We start from the raw sequence: 11,948 nt of genomic DNA on the forward strand, positions 1-11,948 counted from the left end.
ACACACACACACACACACACACACACACACACACACACACACACACGGACAGACCCACACGCTATTGTGGACATGCCTGTATCTGTACAGGCCAAAGCTCCACCCCCCACCACCACCCCCCATCCATGCCCATGCACACCACACAGCCAGGTGAGGCCCTGCTCCCAGCAGATGGAGCCCTCAGAGGTGGCCAAGCTGGCAGGTGGGAGGGTGTGGCAGGGGGCAGGCAGGGCCCCTGGAGGGCACAGGCCCCGCCTGGCTGGGTACAGGGCCAGGGGAGCTGCCCTCCCCCAGCGCTTTCCGTCACAGCTCTCTGGGCACCTCGACGCACCTCACTACAAATCCACTCATTAGCTGCTGTTTACAGCGGGCACAGAGCTCAGACGAGCACAGCGAGTACGGCCGTCCAGCTGCCACCCGCGCGCACACACAGGTACACACGCAGCGCAGCGCTTCTGTGCACCGGCCCCGCCCTCCCGCTCCCTGGGTGCTGCAGCCCCACACACTCAACCCCTCGGACATGTCAACTCCCCAGATGTCCCAGCTCACCATAGTAGTCGGCCCCCAGCCCAGCCTCACAGGCGACACACCTCTTCCAAGGGGCTCCTCCAACCAGAAGCTGCAGAGCCCCCCAGGGCAGGCCCGACGTGCCAGCCCACGTTCTGACCAACCGGGCCCAGAGTCCCAGGCACAGGCTCTGGGCACCGTCCAGCCCCTTCCACAGGTCCCATGCTGCCTGCCAACTCCATTCTAACCCCTGGGGAATTCTGCTGGGTGAGACTGAAGTCCTGCCCTCCAGACACAAGTTGGACAGGGCCCAGCAAGCCTGCCCCTGCTGCCCGGAAGGTCAGGGACATCCACGTCCATGGAACTGGCAAGGTCCACCTGGCACCACTGGCTGGGGTCCCCTGGCAAGGCAGGTGGGCACCCGGGCTGGCCTAGCACAGGCTGGCTCTGGCACCTGGCCAGACCAGTGACAGCCCCAACAGAGAGCACTGACCTTACTGGCGGCATGTACCACCTGCCCGGCACTGCCCAGTGGACAGGGCGCCGGCTCCACGCAGGGCTGCCCACACCTACCTGAGATGCCTCCGTGCCTCCGAGGAGCCTGTCCAGCCAAGAGTCCTCTGCTCAGGACTCTGCCTCCCGCATGCCCCCCCGACCCCGAGCCCCCCCCACACCAGAGGCCCCCCTTACCACTCCTCTCCCTGCTGATCCCAGCCTCACTCCCCTGCGGGCAGCAGTTATTGAGAACGGTCCATCAGATTCAATAAAGACTCAAAGCCCCTGAGAGAATGGGGGTGGGTGGGCGGGGAGTGCGGGTGGGGAACGGAGGAGTGGGAAGGGGGGGCCCACACACTCCTCCTCTGCCTGCCCCTCAGGCAGGGCTGGAGGGGGTAAGAAGGGGACAGTCCTCCACTGTCACTCGATGTTACCTGCAGTGCCCCTTGGGCCTGAGCTTGGGGTCAGCCAGGGGCAGGGCCCAGCTGTCCGGGGCCTGTCTTTGTTCGCCTGACACCCACCTGTTCCTCTGCCTTCCAGCTGTCCCTCACCTGTCACCTGCTGGCCTGTGGGTTCCCACCCCAGTCCAGCCTGCTCTAGCCCCTCTTCCCCAACCAGGAGGCGCTTTGAGGCTCTCTCCCTCTCCACCATCCCCCAGTCCTGAGCACCCAGCCTAGCGGTCAAGTTGTCCCCGCGAGGCCACTGAACAGCATGATCGGAGGCCAAGGGGTAGGGGGAAGTCCTGTCTCCCTGGAAACGCTACAGCTTGGGGGCACTGGCTACCCTGACCCAAACCCGGCAGAAGTCATACGTCCAGCCCTGCATTTGGACCTATTCTGTCCCAAGTCCCCCTCACAGCCATGGCCCGCTGGGAGGTCACTTGATCTTCAGTCCCAGCCTGTGAGCCAAGCCCAAGAGGCAGGCCAGGGAGGTCTGGGCCTGTGCAGATGGGGGAGCTGGGGGTGGGGGCAGGGTTTGTCAGTGAAATGGTCAGTCAGGCCTCCTTGGACAGTCCCACACCCCAGCCCCGTCCCTAAACTTGACGGCCCTCACAGCGTACACCGCTGATCTGCCCTTTCAGCCCCGATTCCTGCGCCACACGCCACACAACAGCCTCTGTCCCTAACCTGTGCCCAGTGGGTGGAGGGTTGGCCTGGACAATCGTGTGGATCCTCCTGCATTGAGAGAGAAGACCCTATGTGCCAAGGCCCCCTGGCCCATGCAGAGGGTCCCCCACACTCCCTAGGAACGACCTGCCTGGAAGAGTTGCTGTAGGGGGCAGAGCCCACTAACAGGTGGGACAGACAGAGAAGACTTCAAGCACTGCTATCCCCAAGGACAAGTTCATAGAGGGCTGGGGGCAGGGCTGGCAGTCCTCAGGACCTGAACCCTCTCCCAGAGCCGCTGCACCAGCCCAGACTTTGCCTCTCTGGCCTTGCTCACCCGCAAGGTCACCTCTCCCTCCCTCTCTCCCTGCTGCCGTCCTGCCTGCCCACTGCAACACTGACCCCTGCGGGCCTACCGAGGTCCTGCCCTGCCGGGGGACAGGGACACAGGGAGGCCTGGCCAGGCCAGCTTTGGGATGGACAGAGGATGGAGGCTGAGGGCCGGGAGAGGGCCGCATGTCTGTTGGAGGGGACAGAGGGGAGATTGCAGGCATGGCTGGGGGGAGGCGAGGCAGAGTTTGGAGCAGAAGCGAGGGTTGGGGGGGGCGGCTGGTCTTCGTTCTTCACTGGGCTGTGGCTTTTCCCCACAGTCCCTTGCTTCAGCCACAAAAGATCAGGAAGAGAATTGCCTGGAGGCTAGGGGCCCACAAGGGGAGGGAACTGCTCCTGTCCCCTGTCGGGATAAGGGTCTTAGCAGCAGACTGAGCCCTGTGGGGACTTGCAGAGCGCATGGGCTGAAGGAGGGGGTACACAGGGACCTTCTGGAACCATCCTGGGACAAGAGGACAGGAGATTAAGATTTTTTTTAAAGGACTGGGCCACAGGTGTTCCAGGCAGTGGGATGAGGGGATGAGGATGTAAATGGTACTGGCCTTTGGGGGACCAGATGGATGGGCCTGAATCACACGGGAATTAATTTGCATATCTTACTCCCACCTGGTGCCTGCCTTGGGGGACACATACCCTGCCTGGGGGAGCAGGGTCTGGGGAGCCTGGGGTGAGCTGGGGTGGAGAGGTGGTGGTGGGAAGTCTGGCTTGAAGCTGTAGGGATTATAGGAGGTGGGCAGGGATGCCAGAGGGCACAGAGGCCAGATTGAGGCCCCCAACCCCCCGGCCCCTCAGAGAGCCCCAGGGGACTAGGATTAAAAGCAAATTCTGCCCTCTCCAGCCTATGTCTGACCCCATCCAGCCCACTGTCCACATCAGAGAGAAGTAAACGTAAGGCTGGTCTGTTTCCCGGTCAGAATTGCCCCTGCCACAGGACTAGTGGGTCTTGCAACGAGAGTGGGCAAGACAGGTCTCCAGCCCAGACAGCAAGGCCCATTCAAGGGGGAGAGGGAAAAGTCTGGGGGCTGCCAGCACACCAGGGGCAGCACTGGGTTCCAGGCCCTTTGCCCAGAAGATGCCAAGCACATCAAGTTGGCCTCCATGGAGAGGGCAGAGGTGCTTGGAGGAGTGGTGATGTCATGGTGCCCAGGCGTGGGAGGAAAACGGAGGGAGGGAGAGGGGATGAGGGCAGGGCCCCAGGTCACTGGCCTAACAACAGGAAAGGGGAGGCTGCCAGCCTGGCAGGGCAGGGAAGGGGAGTGTCCTCACTGCATCCCCCCTTCCATCTTCATACCCTGGAGCTGGTCTCTGAACTAATTCTGAGAGGGTGATCCAAGGAAGAGAACACCTCTGTCTTTGGTCCAAGTGCTGGAAGCTGGCAGTGTCTTGGGGAAAGATGCCAGGGTAGGTGACCTGGGTCCAGAGAGATGAAGGGAGGGGTCTCCAAAGGCAATGTCCCTTCTGCCATTACCTAGAGGACATTCATAGATGGGCATGAGGTTCCAGAGAGGGAGACTGAGTCTCTTTCACCCATATACGCAAGCGCTGAATGAGTGCAATGCCTGGCACCCAGGAGGTCCTCCTCAGTGGGCTCGGGCTGCCATGGCTTGATGAGGGTAAGAATGGATGCAGGGACAGGCTGAGGCTGCCCCTAGAGGGAAAGAGCAGATGTGGGGCTGGGGCAAGAGTGGACAAAGCCGGCGCCCACTGGACTGCCCTCAAAAGCCTTGGGGCCCTAGGCCCCTTCTGTGGAGGGCCTTAGAGCTCTCCCTTCCCCCAGGACGCCCAGCCAACCCCCAGAGGTTAGCAGGAGTAAGCCTAGAGGCTCTTCGTCCGGGAGCAAGTCCTCAGGCTGAGGTGTCGTGCTTTCAGCATCAGACAGAAACCCAGAAGCGGAGACCCTGCTACCAGAACTGGCAGACTGCGGGTGTTGGGTCAGGGGTGGGGCACCCCAGGTGGGAGCTGAGCCTGAGACTGGGCAGGAGCTGCAGGGGACCTGCCTACAGGTGGGCGCTGTGTGAGGAGGCGTCCGGAGCCAAGGAGGAAATGGCAGAGCAATTTCCCGGGGAAGGTGGAAGGATTCCTTGGCCTGGCTTCCAGGATACCAGGCAGACGTGGGCTCCCAGGCCACTCCCTGGCTTGGGCTCAGGAGAAATGCAAGGGAGCACGGCCCCTCCCCCTGCCAACCCTGACAGGACGGGAGTGAGTTTGGGGTTCTTTGCTTCCCCCTCCCCAAGCCCAGGAGAACATTCCCCTGGTACCCCTATTCTCATCAATCTGTGCTCTCTTTCCCTTCAGGTACCCCCACCTCCCTCCTCAACGCTCCTGTGGCTCACCACCCTCTAGAAGCCCCCCTCCCCTGCTGCTGCACCAGATGCCCACTTGCCCCCTGGCACCCTCTCAATTCACAGTTGGCACCGCCGATGTCACTCTGCTTCCCGGTGCCCACAACCTTGGCTGAAAGCTGCCCGGGATCCTTGTTCTGGGGTCCCCTAGCACTGGCACCCGGGAGGCACTGGGGCTGGGGACCCGGGGGTGCCTCTGAGGGCACTGCGGGGGCAGCGGCTCCTCGCTCCGCCACACACGTTGTCCTTGGGCTGCTGGGGGTGGGGGGGGAGGTCCTTGTGGGGACACTGCAAAGCCGGCGCCCGGCATCAAGCTTGGCAGTGCCCGAACTGCGGGGGGCCGGGGTCCGAGCTGCTGCCGCTCAAGCCCGCGCCCCCGGTGTGGGATGACCCTGGGTGGGGGGAGTCCGTGCGGCTCCGGCGGACAGTAGCCCCGGGCTGGGGCTCCGAGACGGCTCCCGGCGCTGCCGCCGTCCTGCCCGCCGGTTCGGGGCGCCCCAGCCCGCGCGGGGCCGCGCTTACCTGGGCTGGCCGCCTCCGGGTCCCGGTACATGGTCCCCTCGTCGCCGGCTCCCTCCGGGCTCTTCAAAGCCGCCCGTGGCCGCGCGCTGCTCCGCCGCCGCTGCCGGGCATGGGGCCGGGCGACCCCCGGGGGCGGGTCCGAGGGCGGGGGCCGCGCGGGCTGCACCGAGCCGCCGAGCCGGGTAGCGGGGGCCGCCCGCCAGCCCTCCCGCCCGCCCGCCGAGCACGCTGCAGCCGCCGCCGAGCCGCGCCGAGCCTCCTCCCTCCGGCCTGCGCGCCGCGTGTGCGCGCCGGAGCGTGTGTGAGTGTGTACGAGGCCGTGTGTATGTGTGTGTGAGCTCGTGTGTGAGCGCGCCCTGGGCACCGCCGGCGCCGCCCGCCCGCTGTCGAGCGCCTCAGCCACCGCCTGCTGCCCGCTGCTGGCCGCGCGCCGCACTGCAGCCCGCGCCCGCCGCCGCCCCGAGGGCACCACCGCCGCCCCACGCCCCGCCCGCAGCCCCCGCAGGGAGGGCACGGAGCCCGCCGGCTGGGCTCTTTGGGCCTGCGGGTCCCGCCGCACTGATCGACCCACCCCGCCGGTGCGCCCCTGATGGCAGCGGCTTCGAACCCCGTAGGGCGGCGGAGCCGGCCACCTCCTCCGAGGTGCCCTTTGACTCCGTTCCAAAAGGCGTGGAAATCCACTCCGGGTTTTCCGCTCGGTGGCGGCTGCAGGGCGTCAGCCCCGGACTCGACAGCGCGGCGTCCCGGGAAGGGGAGCTGGCGTGTGTAAAAACCAGGAGTGGAATTTTGCCAGCGCTGAGCCTGGGTCCACCACTCTGGCCATCCCCAGAGCTTGAGCACAGCTGGAGTCTAGGAGCTCCACCCTCTATTAGGGACTAGGCCTAGTGACCCTCCCCACTTAACCCAGCCGCACAATAGAAGAAAACAGACCTTTCAGCCTCTGCCCCTGCTTCTCGCGCTCCACTCCTCCAGTGCCCCCCTCCTTTTCCTTGACCTCAGAACTTCAGGGGGTAAGAAAGAAAGGCCTCCTTCCGCTTCCAACCCGGGGGCTCACTTGGCCCTCTCTGTCCCTCTGTCAGCTCAGCACAGTCCAAATCAGGTGAACCCTAATTCTCCTTTCTCTGCAGAATTGGAACTGTCTGATTCTGGGGCAGGGAGGACAAGGGGCCCATATCCCAGGGCTTTTAAAAGCCAGGAACTGAACCATTGGTGGTTTCAGGTACACCCCTCCTCACACACACACACACACAGGTACACAAATAAACCTCCTACACAACGAGATACGGACGCTGAAGCCTCACACAATACAGGGCATGCCCCTACCCTGAACTGAAGGGAACAAGCAGGGGGGCAAAAGCCCTGGGCATCCTCCCCTCCCCTCCACTGAGAATGCAGTTCACAGGTGAACCAGGCTTTCCAGAGTCAAGGATTCTTACTGTCACCTCGAGAAGCAGACTCTATACTGCTCAGCTCACACCCAGCCACACCTCCACCTTCCCACAGCATCCACAGGGGCAAGCCTCCATCTCAAGTCTCCCTCAACACACTGACATACACAAACCATCGCCTTGAACTCACATGGAGCCTCTTACACACACACACACACATTCACCTCCACCCACAGCTTTTCTGGTTGAGAAACAGACAAGGAACTTCCCCCAAGCAAACCTCCATGAAGACTGTTCCGGTGGAGGACAGATTTCCTTGGATTGAATGTTCTAATTAAATAGGGAAGGGAAAAAGTCAACTGTAGGTTCTAGCCCATAATTCCTCAGTGGCCAGAAATCTCAGCTCCTCATCCCCTGGTCAAGGGCCATTACGTTTCACACGCCCTGCAGCCAGTCTCATCCACGAGTAGCCAAGAGTTCAGGCACTATCCACACACCCCTTTTTGGCAAACCCCAGAGAGCCAAGCCAACAGGCTGGGGCTCCAGGGTCCCCAGGCTCGCCTTGCTCTTGCTTGTACCCCCAGCTGCCTCTCTCCCTGCCCTAGTGAAGAGCAGCTAGTTCATCCCTCCCCCCCACCAAGTTCTGTACTTGGAGCACAGAACTTATTCCTGATCGATTTTGAATGCCATTTACTGTCATTACTTTACCCTTAACAGGGACACGCCCCATTCCCATGTTTCGCCTGTCAGGGAAGTTCTTCTAGATGTCTAACCTTGAACCATTCTCTTGAATTTGAAGGCTCTTCTCTCCTGCTGGAGCATCATTGACAGCCAAGCCAGCTGTGAGTTCCTGTCTTCTGAGCACTCACAAAGGGCTGGGCACAAGCAGGAAATGAAGCCTGGGGGAGTGAGCAGGTCCCTCTGAGAAAGGAGATCAGAGCGTGTGAATCACCCCTGTTCTGCCTGGTCCCTCCCAGAGGAGGGCCTGGGGATTTGCCCTCTCCCCTTCCCATCCCACTCTAATTCTCTGACGCTGCTGGCCCCTGTGTCCTGGGTTCCATGTCGTGGCAGGAAATGTTGGCAGCACCTGGTTCTCCAAGGACTGTCACGGTGCTTGCTGTGGACCCCTCAGGCCTGCTTCTGATCTGGTGCTGTCTTCAGGGTCCAGGTGTCCTGGGTCCGCTTTGGGAGGGGTGCGAAGCAGGGAGGGACGTTCTGTCCCACAGAAGCAGATGCCAGGCCTGCACTCTCCTAAACAGGGCCCCTGAGGCCACCTGGCTCTGTTGCTAGGTCACGGCAGCAGGCAGGGCTCCTGGGTTCCCCTCTGGCCTCCATCTGCCATGGTCTCCAGTGCTGCTATCTCCCCACAGCTCCTGTCCCCCTACCCCGCTTCCTTGGACATGGGCTGAATTATTAATAAAATGCTGAGGAAGCTGATTGTGCAGCTCACGTGACAGAACAAACACACCTCTCTCCTCACCACCATCCATGTAGCAAGAGACTCAGGCTCAGCATCCTCTTGATGTAGGAGGGGCAGGCTCAGAGATGGGCCAGTAGGCAGCCGTGCAGGGCAGCAGCAGAGCCCGCGGATGGGCCAGACCAGGAGCAACCTGCTCTGCCACCCTGCCCCCAACCCCGCAGCTACCCCCGCCCCAGGCTTCCCCTTCCTCATCGACAGAGGACAAGAGTCTGGACAAGGTAAAAGCACATTAACCGACGTTATCTCCCCAGAAAGGACGCAACGGCAAACCCCTAGAAGGCAGCTGCAGCCCTCTCTCCGCCCACCTCCTCACAGTGGAGACCCAGTAACCCGCGCATCTCAGAGGTCTACCCGGGGCCCACACTTCTGCTGGGTCCTGCTTTGGAGGCCTGATGCTAAAGAGGCGGGGTCTGGCCCACAGCATCCAGGGAAGAGTCCTAGACTTCAATTCTGGTCTTGCCTCTGCCACTACCCAGCTGTTTGGCCTCGGCCAGTTACTTGACACCTTTGGGCCTCACTTTTCTCATCCATAAAATAGGGCTAATAGTTGCACCATGTAGGTCTGTGAGAATACACTGGGGAGATGGCAAGGCAAGGGCTAGGTGTTTTTCTTAGTTCCCTGGGGGGTGCCCCAGGGACCAAAGACCCTGCTCCAAACTGACCTCTCATGGCCCTGGGTCCCCATTCCACATCCTCGGGTCATGTCGTAGGGCCTGAAACATTCTCTTGCCGGAAACCCCTTTCCCACTCCCAACCCCATCCACATCCTTTCTCCCTGTAACCTCCTCCCCTTCCAGATTCTGGCTCTGAGTCTCTCTCTCTTTCCATGGTCACCCCGACACCCTTGAGGGCTGGGCTCAGCAGCTCAAACCCCCATCACCCCAAAAGATGGAAGCTATTGCCTTTTCTCCTTGCCAGTCCCTGCTGGTCACAGCCCCGCCCTCAGTCAGAATCTTGGCCTGAGGCCTCTGTTTTGAGACACCCCTACCTTAGTTTCAGGCAACTCTGGGCCCCTGAGACAGACAGAGATATGGGGACTAGTGAGATGCCCTTATCAGGGTGCATTGTGGAATCACCTTGGCTTGCCGATCACAAGCTGAGTGACCTGAGGTAAGTGATTCCATCCTTCCAAGCCTCAGTTTACCAATCTGTACAACAAGGATGTTGATTTTTAGTCTTAATTTAGCCTTGGACTCCTCTGGGAAGCTAATGAACCCCAGGGACCTCTGTTCCCTAGAAAAACACGTATTCAAATACAGACACAACATTCTGTCCATAATTGGGTGAGAGAGAGCCCTACAGGTTCCAGATAAAAATCCCAGACCCAGAACTTCCCTGGCTGTCCAGTGGTTAAGACTCTGTGCTCCCACTGCAGGGGGCACGGATTGGGTCCCATGTCTGGGAACTAAGATCCCACGTGCAGCGCAGCTCGGCAAAAAAAAAAAACCCCAAACAAACAAACAAAAAACCCTGACCCAGAGATTTACAAGGTCTCTTCCAGCTCTGAGAGTCTGAGCCCAGTTCTCTGCCCTACTCACCCACCCCACAGTGATTCCTGGGTCATGGTGGGGCAGGGCTGGTGGTCTATCCCCACCATTTCTCCCTCCTGCCTCAGCGGCCCCCTCCCCCAGCACTCGCTGTGGCTGGAGCCAGCTTGCTGGCAGCTCAGACTAATATTTCAGTACCTCCTGGAGCCTACTGAACAGGCTTCACCTGCCTTTCAAGGTATTTAAAGGTTTTTTGACCAAATGCTTTTTGATCCTCCGCTGATGGGAACCAAGGAGAGGCGCTTTCACCAACGGCCCCCCTCCCCACCATAGATTAGTGACTAAGAGCTCTTTTGATATTGCAGAAACCTTCTGTGGTTTGTTCAAAGCCCTGGCCCTTGGGGCCACCTCCCCCAGAGACCCAAGCCTGTCAGCTCCAGCCGCCACCGCCCACCCCCAGCAGTGGCCTAGTTAATGGGGGCTACCCAGCGTTAGACGGCTCTGCCTGCAGTGGTGGGACCCCAGACCCGAGCCCCGCTGGTAGAGGGGCCAGTTCAGTCAACCCCCGCCCCTCCCAGGGAGCCCCCACCCGGTCCAGGTAAGGCTGGGGCCGGAGTAAGTATCCCCCAGACTCCGGCGGAACGCGCCTCTTCTCCCCTTCCTACTGAGGCTGCATAGATGGGCACGCGGCCCAAGGGATCGATTAACCTGTTTCCAGGGTCCAATAAAAGATCCCTTAGCCTGAAGCTGAGAAGGGGAAAATGAGGCTTTGAAAAGTCTCAGGTACAGGTCTCGGTGCGTGAGGGGACAAGAGCCGGCACCCACCGACTCAAGACCTTCGCCCGCTCTGCAAGCCCCCAGCACAGCCGGCGCCACTCGCCCCTCCGCGCTCCGGTTCCTGCAGGGCTGCGCAGAAGGCGCGCTGGGGGTGGGCCCCGGCTGCGGAATCCGTGAGGGGCGGGGGACGAGGCATCAGGATCAGGGCCATCAGCCCCCGCGACGGGCGCCCCCAGCGCGGCTGTCCTTCTCTTCAACTTGGACGGACCCACCCGGAGCGCCCGGAGCTGAGTCTCGGGCCGGGCGGGGGCCGAGGCGGGGATGCGCGTGCGCGGAGGGGGCGCCGCGGAGCCCGCGTGAGCTGGTGGATTACCGCGTACGGGAGAGGAGGCGTCCGCCGTCCGCGTCCGCCCCGAAGAAGGAGGCGCCGGAGACGCGGGTGCGCCGAGCTGGGGACACGATACGCCCGCCCGGGGTCTGAGGCCCGCAACCCCGCGCCCCATCTGGAGTTGAAGACTGCAGTGGGTGTGGGGTCCCCTTTCTCAGCAGGTGAAAGGGTTATCCGCGCCCAGAGAGCTGTGACTGCCCCAGTTCCACGATGCCTGGCTCTGCGCTTGGGAGGGTAACAGAAGGGGCCTCAGGACTCCGGGAGCTGGGAGAGTTAACGTTGCCAGGCTCCCTTCCTCGCTAAAGGCTCCGGGGGCTGCTGGGCTCCTTGGCCCGGCCAGACCGAGCGCCAGAATCCAGTCCCGGCCCTGTAATAATCATTATAGCAGCAGCCACCGTTTATTGAGCTCTGAGGGCCTGCCAGGCCCAAGTGCCAAGTGCATAACATGCAGTATCCCACTTAATAGCCCGATGAAGAAGTCCTGTTGTGATCCCCTCGGGAAGGCGAAGAGGCTGAGGAACAGAGGGGGTGTGGCGCACGTCTGAGGTCACACAGCCAGGAAGGGTGAGGGAGGGGGCATTCCCCCCTCCCCCACCTCCCTGGCTCCGACCAGTTCTAGAGCCCAAACACTCCAATCGCTGGCTTCACTGCCTTTCACCTTGGAGCCTTCCGGAGGCTGGGCAGGCACCAGGGTCCCTCCGGCCCCGCTCTTGAGAGGTGAGGGGGGAGCAGAGGTGGGGCAGCCCTGGAAAAGAGGGAGAAGATGGCGGAACCACCCCCATCTCTCTGGCGGCTCCGTTTCCTCCTGGCTCCCTTCTCTTCCTGCTGCTGTCCTCCCACAACTGTGAGAGTCCTCCAAGGCTCTGTTCTCAGCCCCATTTTCTTTCTCACGCCACACTCTCTCCTGCATGAGCTCATCCACTCCCAGGGCCTCGGCTTTTGCTTCAGCCCGACTCCCAGCCCTGTCTCTGGGGCCCTGACCTCCCTCCCAAGCTGGCATCTGCCTTCCTAATGAAGGATCTCCACCCATTACCTCCTCGGGAAGCAGCCCCTCCCTGGGATCACA

General features: G+C 61.7%; 1 protein-coding gene across 2 annotated transcripts in view; it reads right to left on the reverse strand.

Annotated features, from left to right (window-relative positions):
• Positions 1-5,553, reverse strand: part of SYT7 (synaptotagmin 7) — a 58,724-nt gene extending 53,171 nt beyond the window's left edge. For both annotated transcript variants that reach the window (XM_027090162.1, XM_027090163.1), the window contains exon 1: positions 5,363-5,553. In XM_027090162.1, coding sequence (XP_026945963.1) covers positions 5,363-5,393 — 31 coding nt within the window. In that variant the 5' untranslated portion in view covers positions 5,394-5,553. The remainder of the gene's footprint in view (positions 1-5,362) is intronic.
• Between the last annotated feature and the right edge of the window lie 6,395 nt (positions 5,554-11,948).

Source organism: Aethalodelphis obliquidens, unplaced genomic scaffold (genome assembly GCF_003676395.1).
Source record: "Aethalodelphis obliquidens isolate GAN/ISIS:26980383/991018 unplaced genomic scaffold, ASM367639v1 scaffold69, whole genome shotgun sequence".
NCBI lineage: Eukaryota > Metazoa > Chordata > Mammalia > Artiodactyla > Delphinidae > Aethalodelphis > Aethalodelphis obliquidens.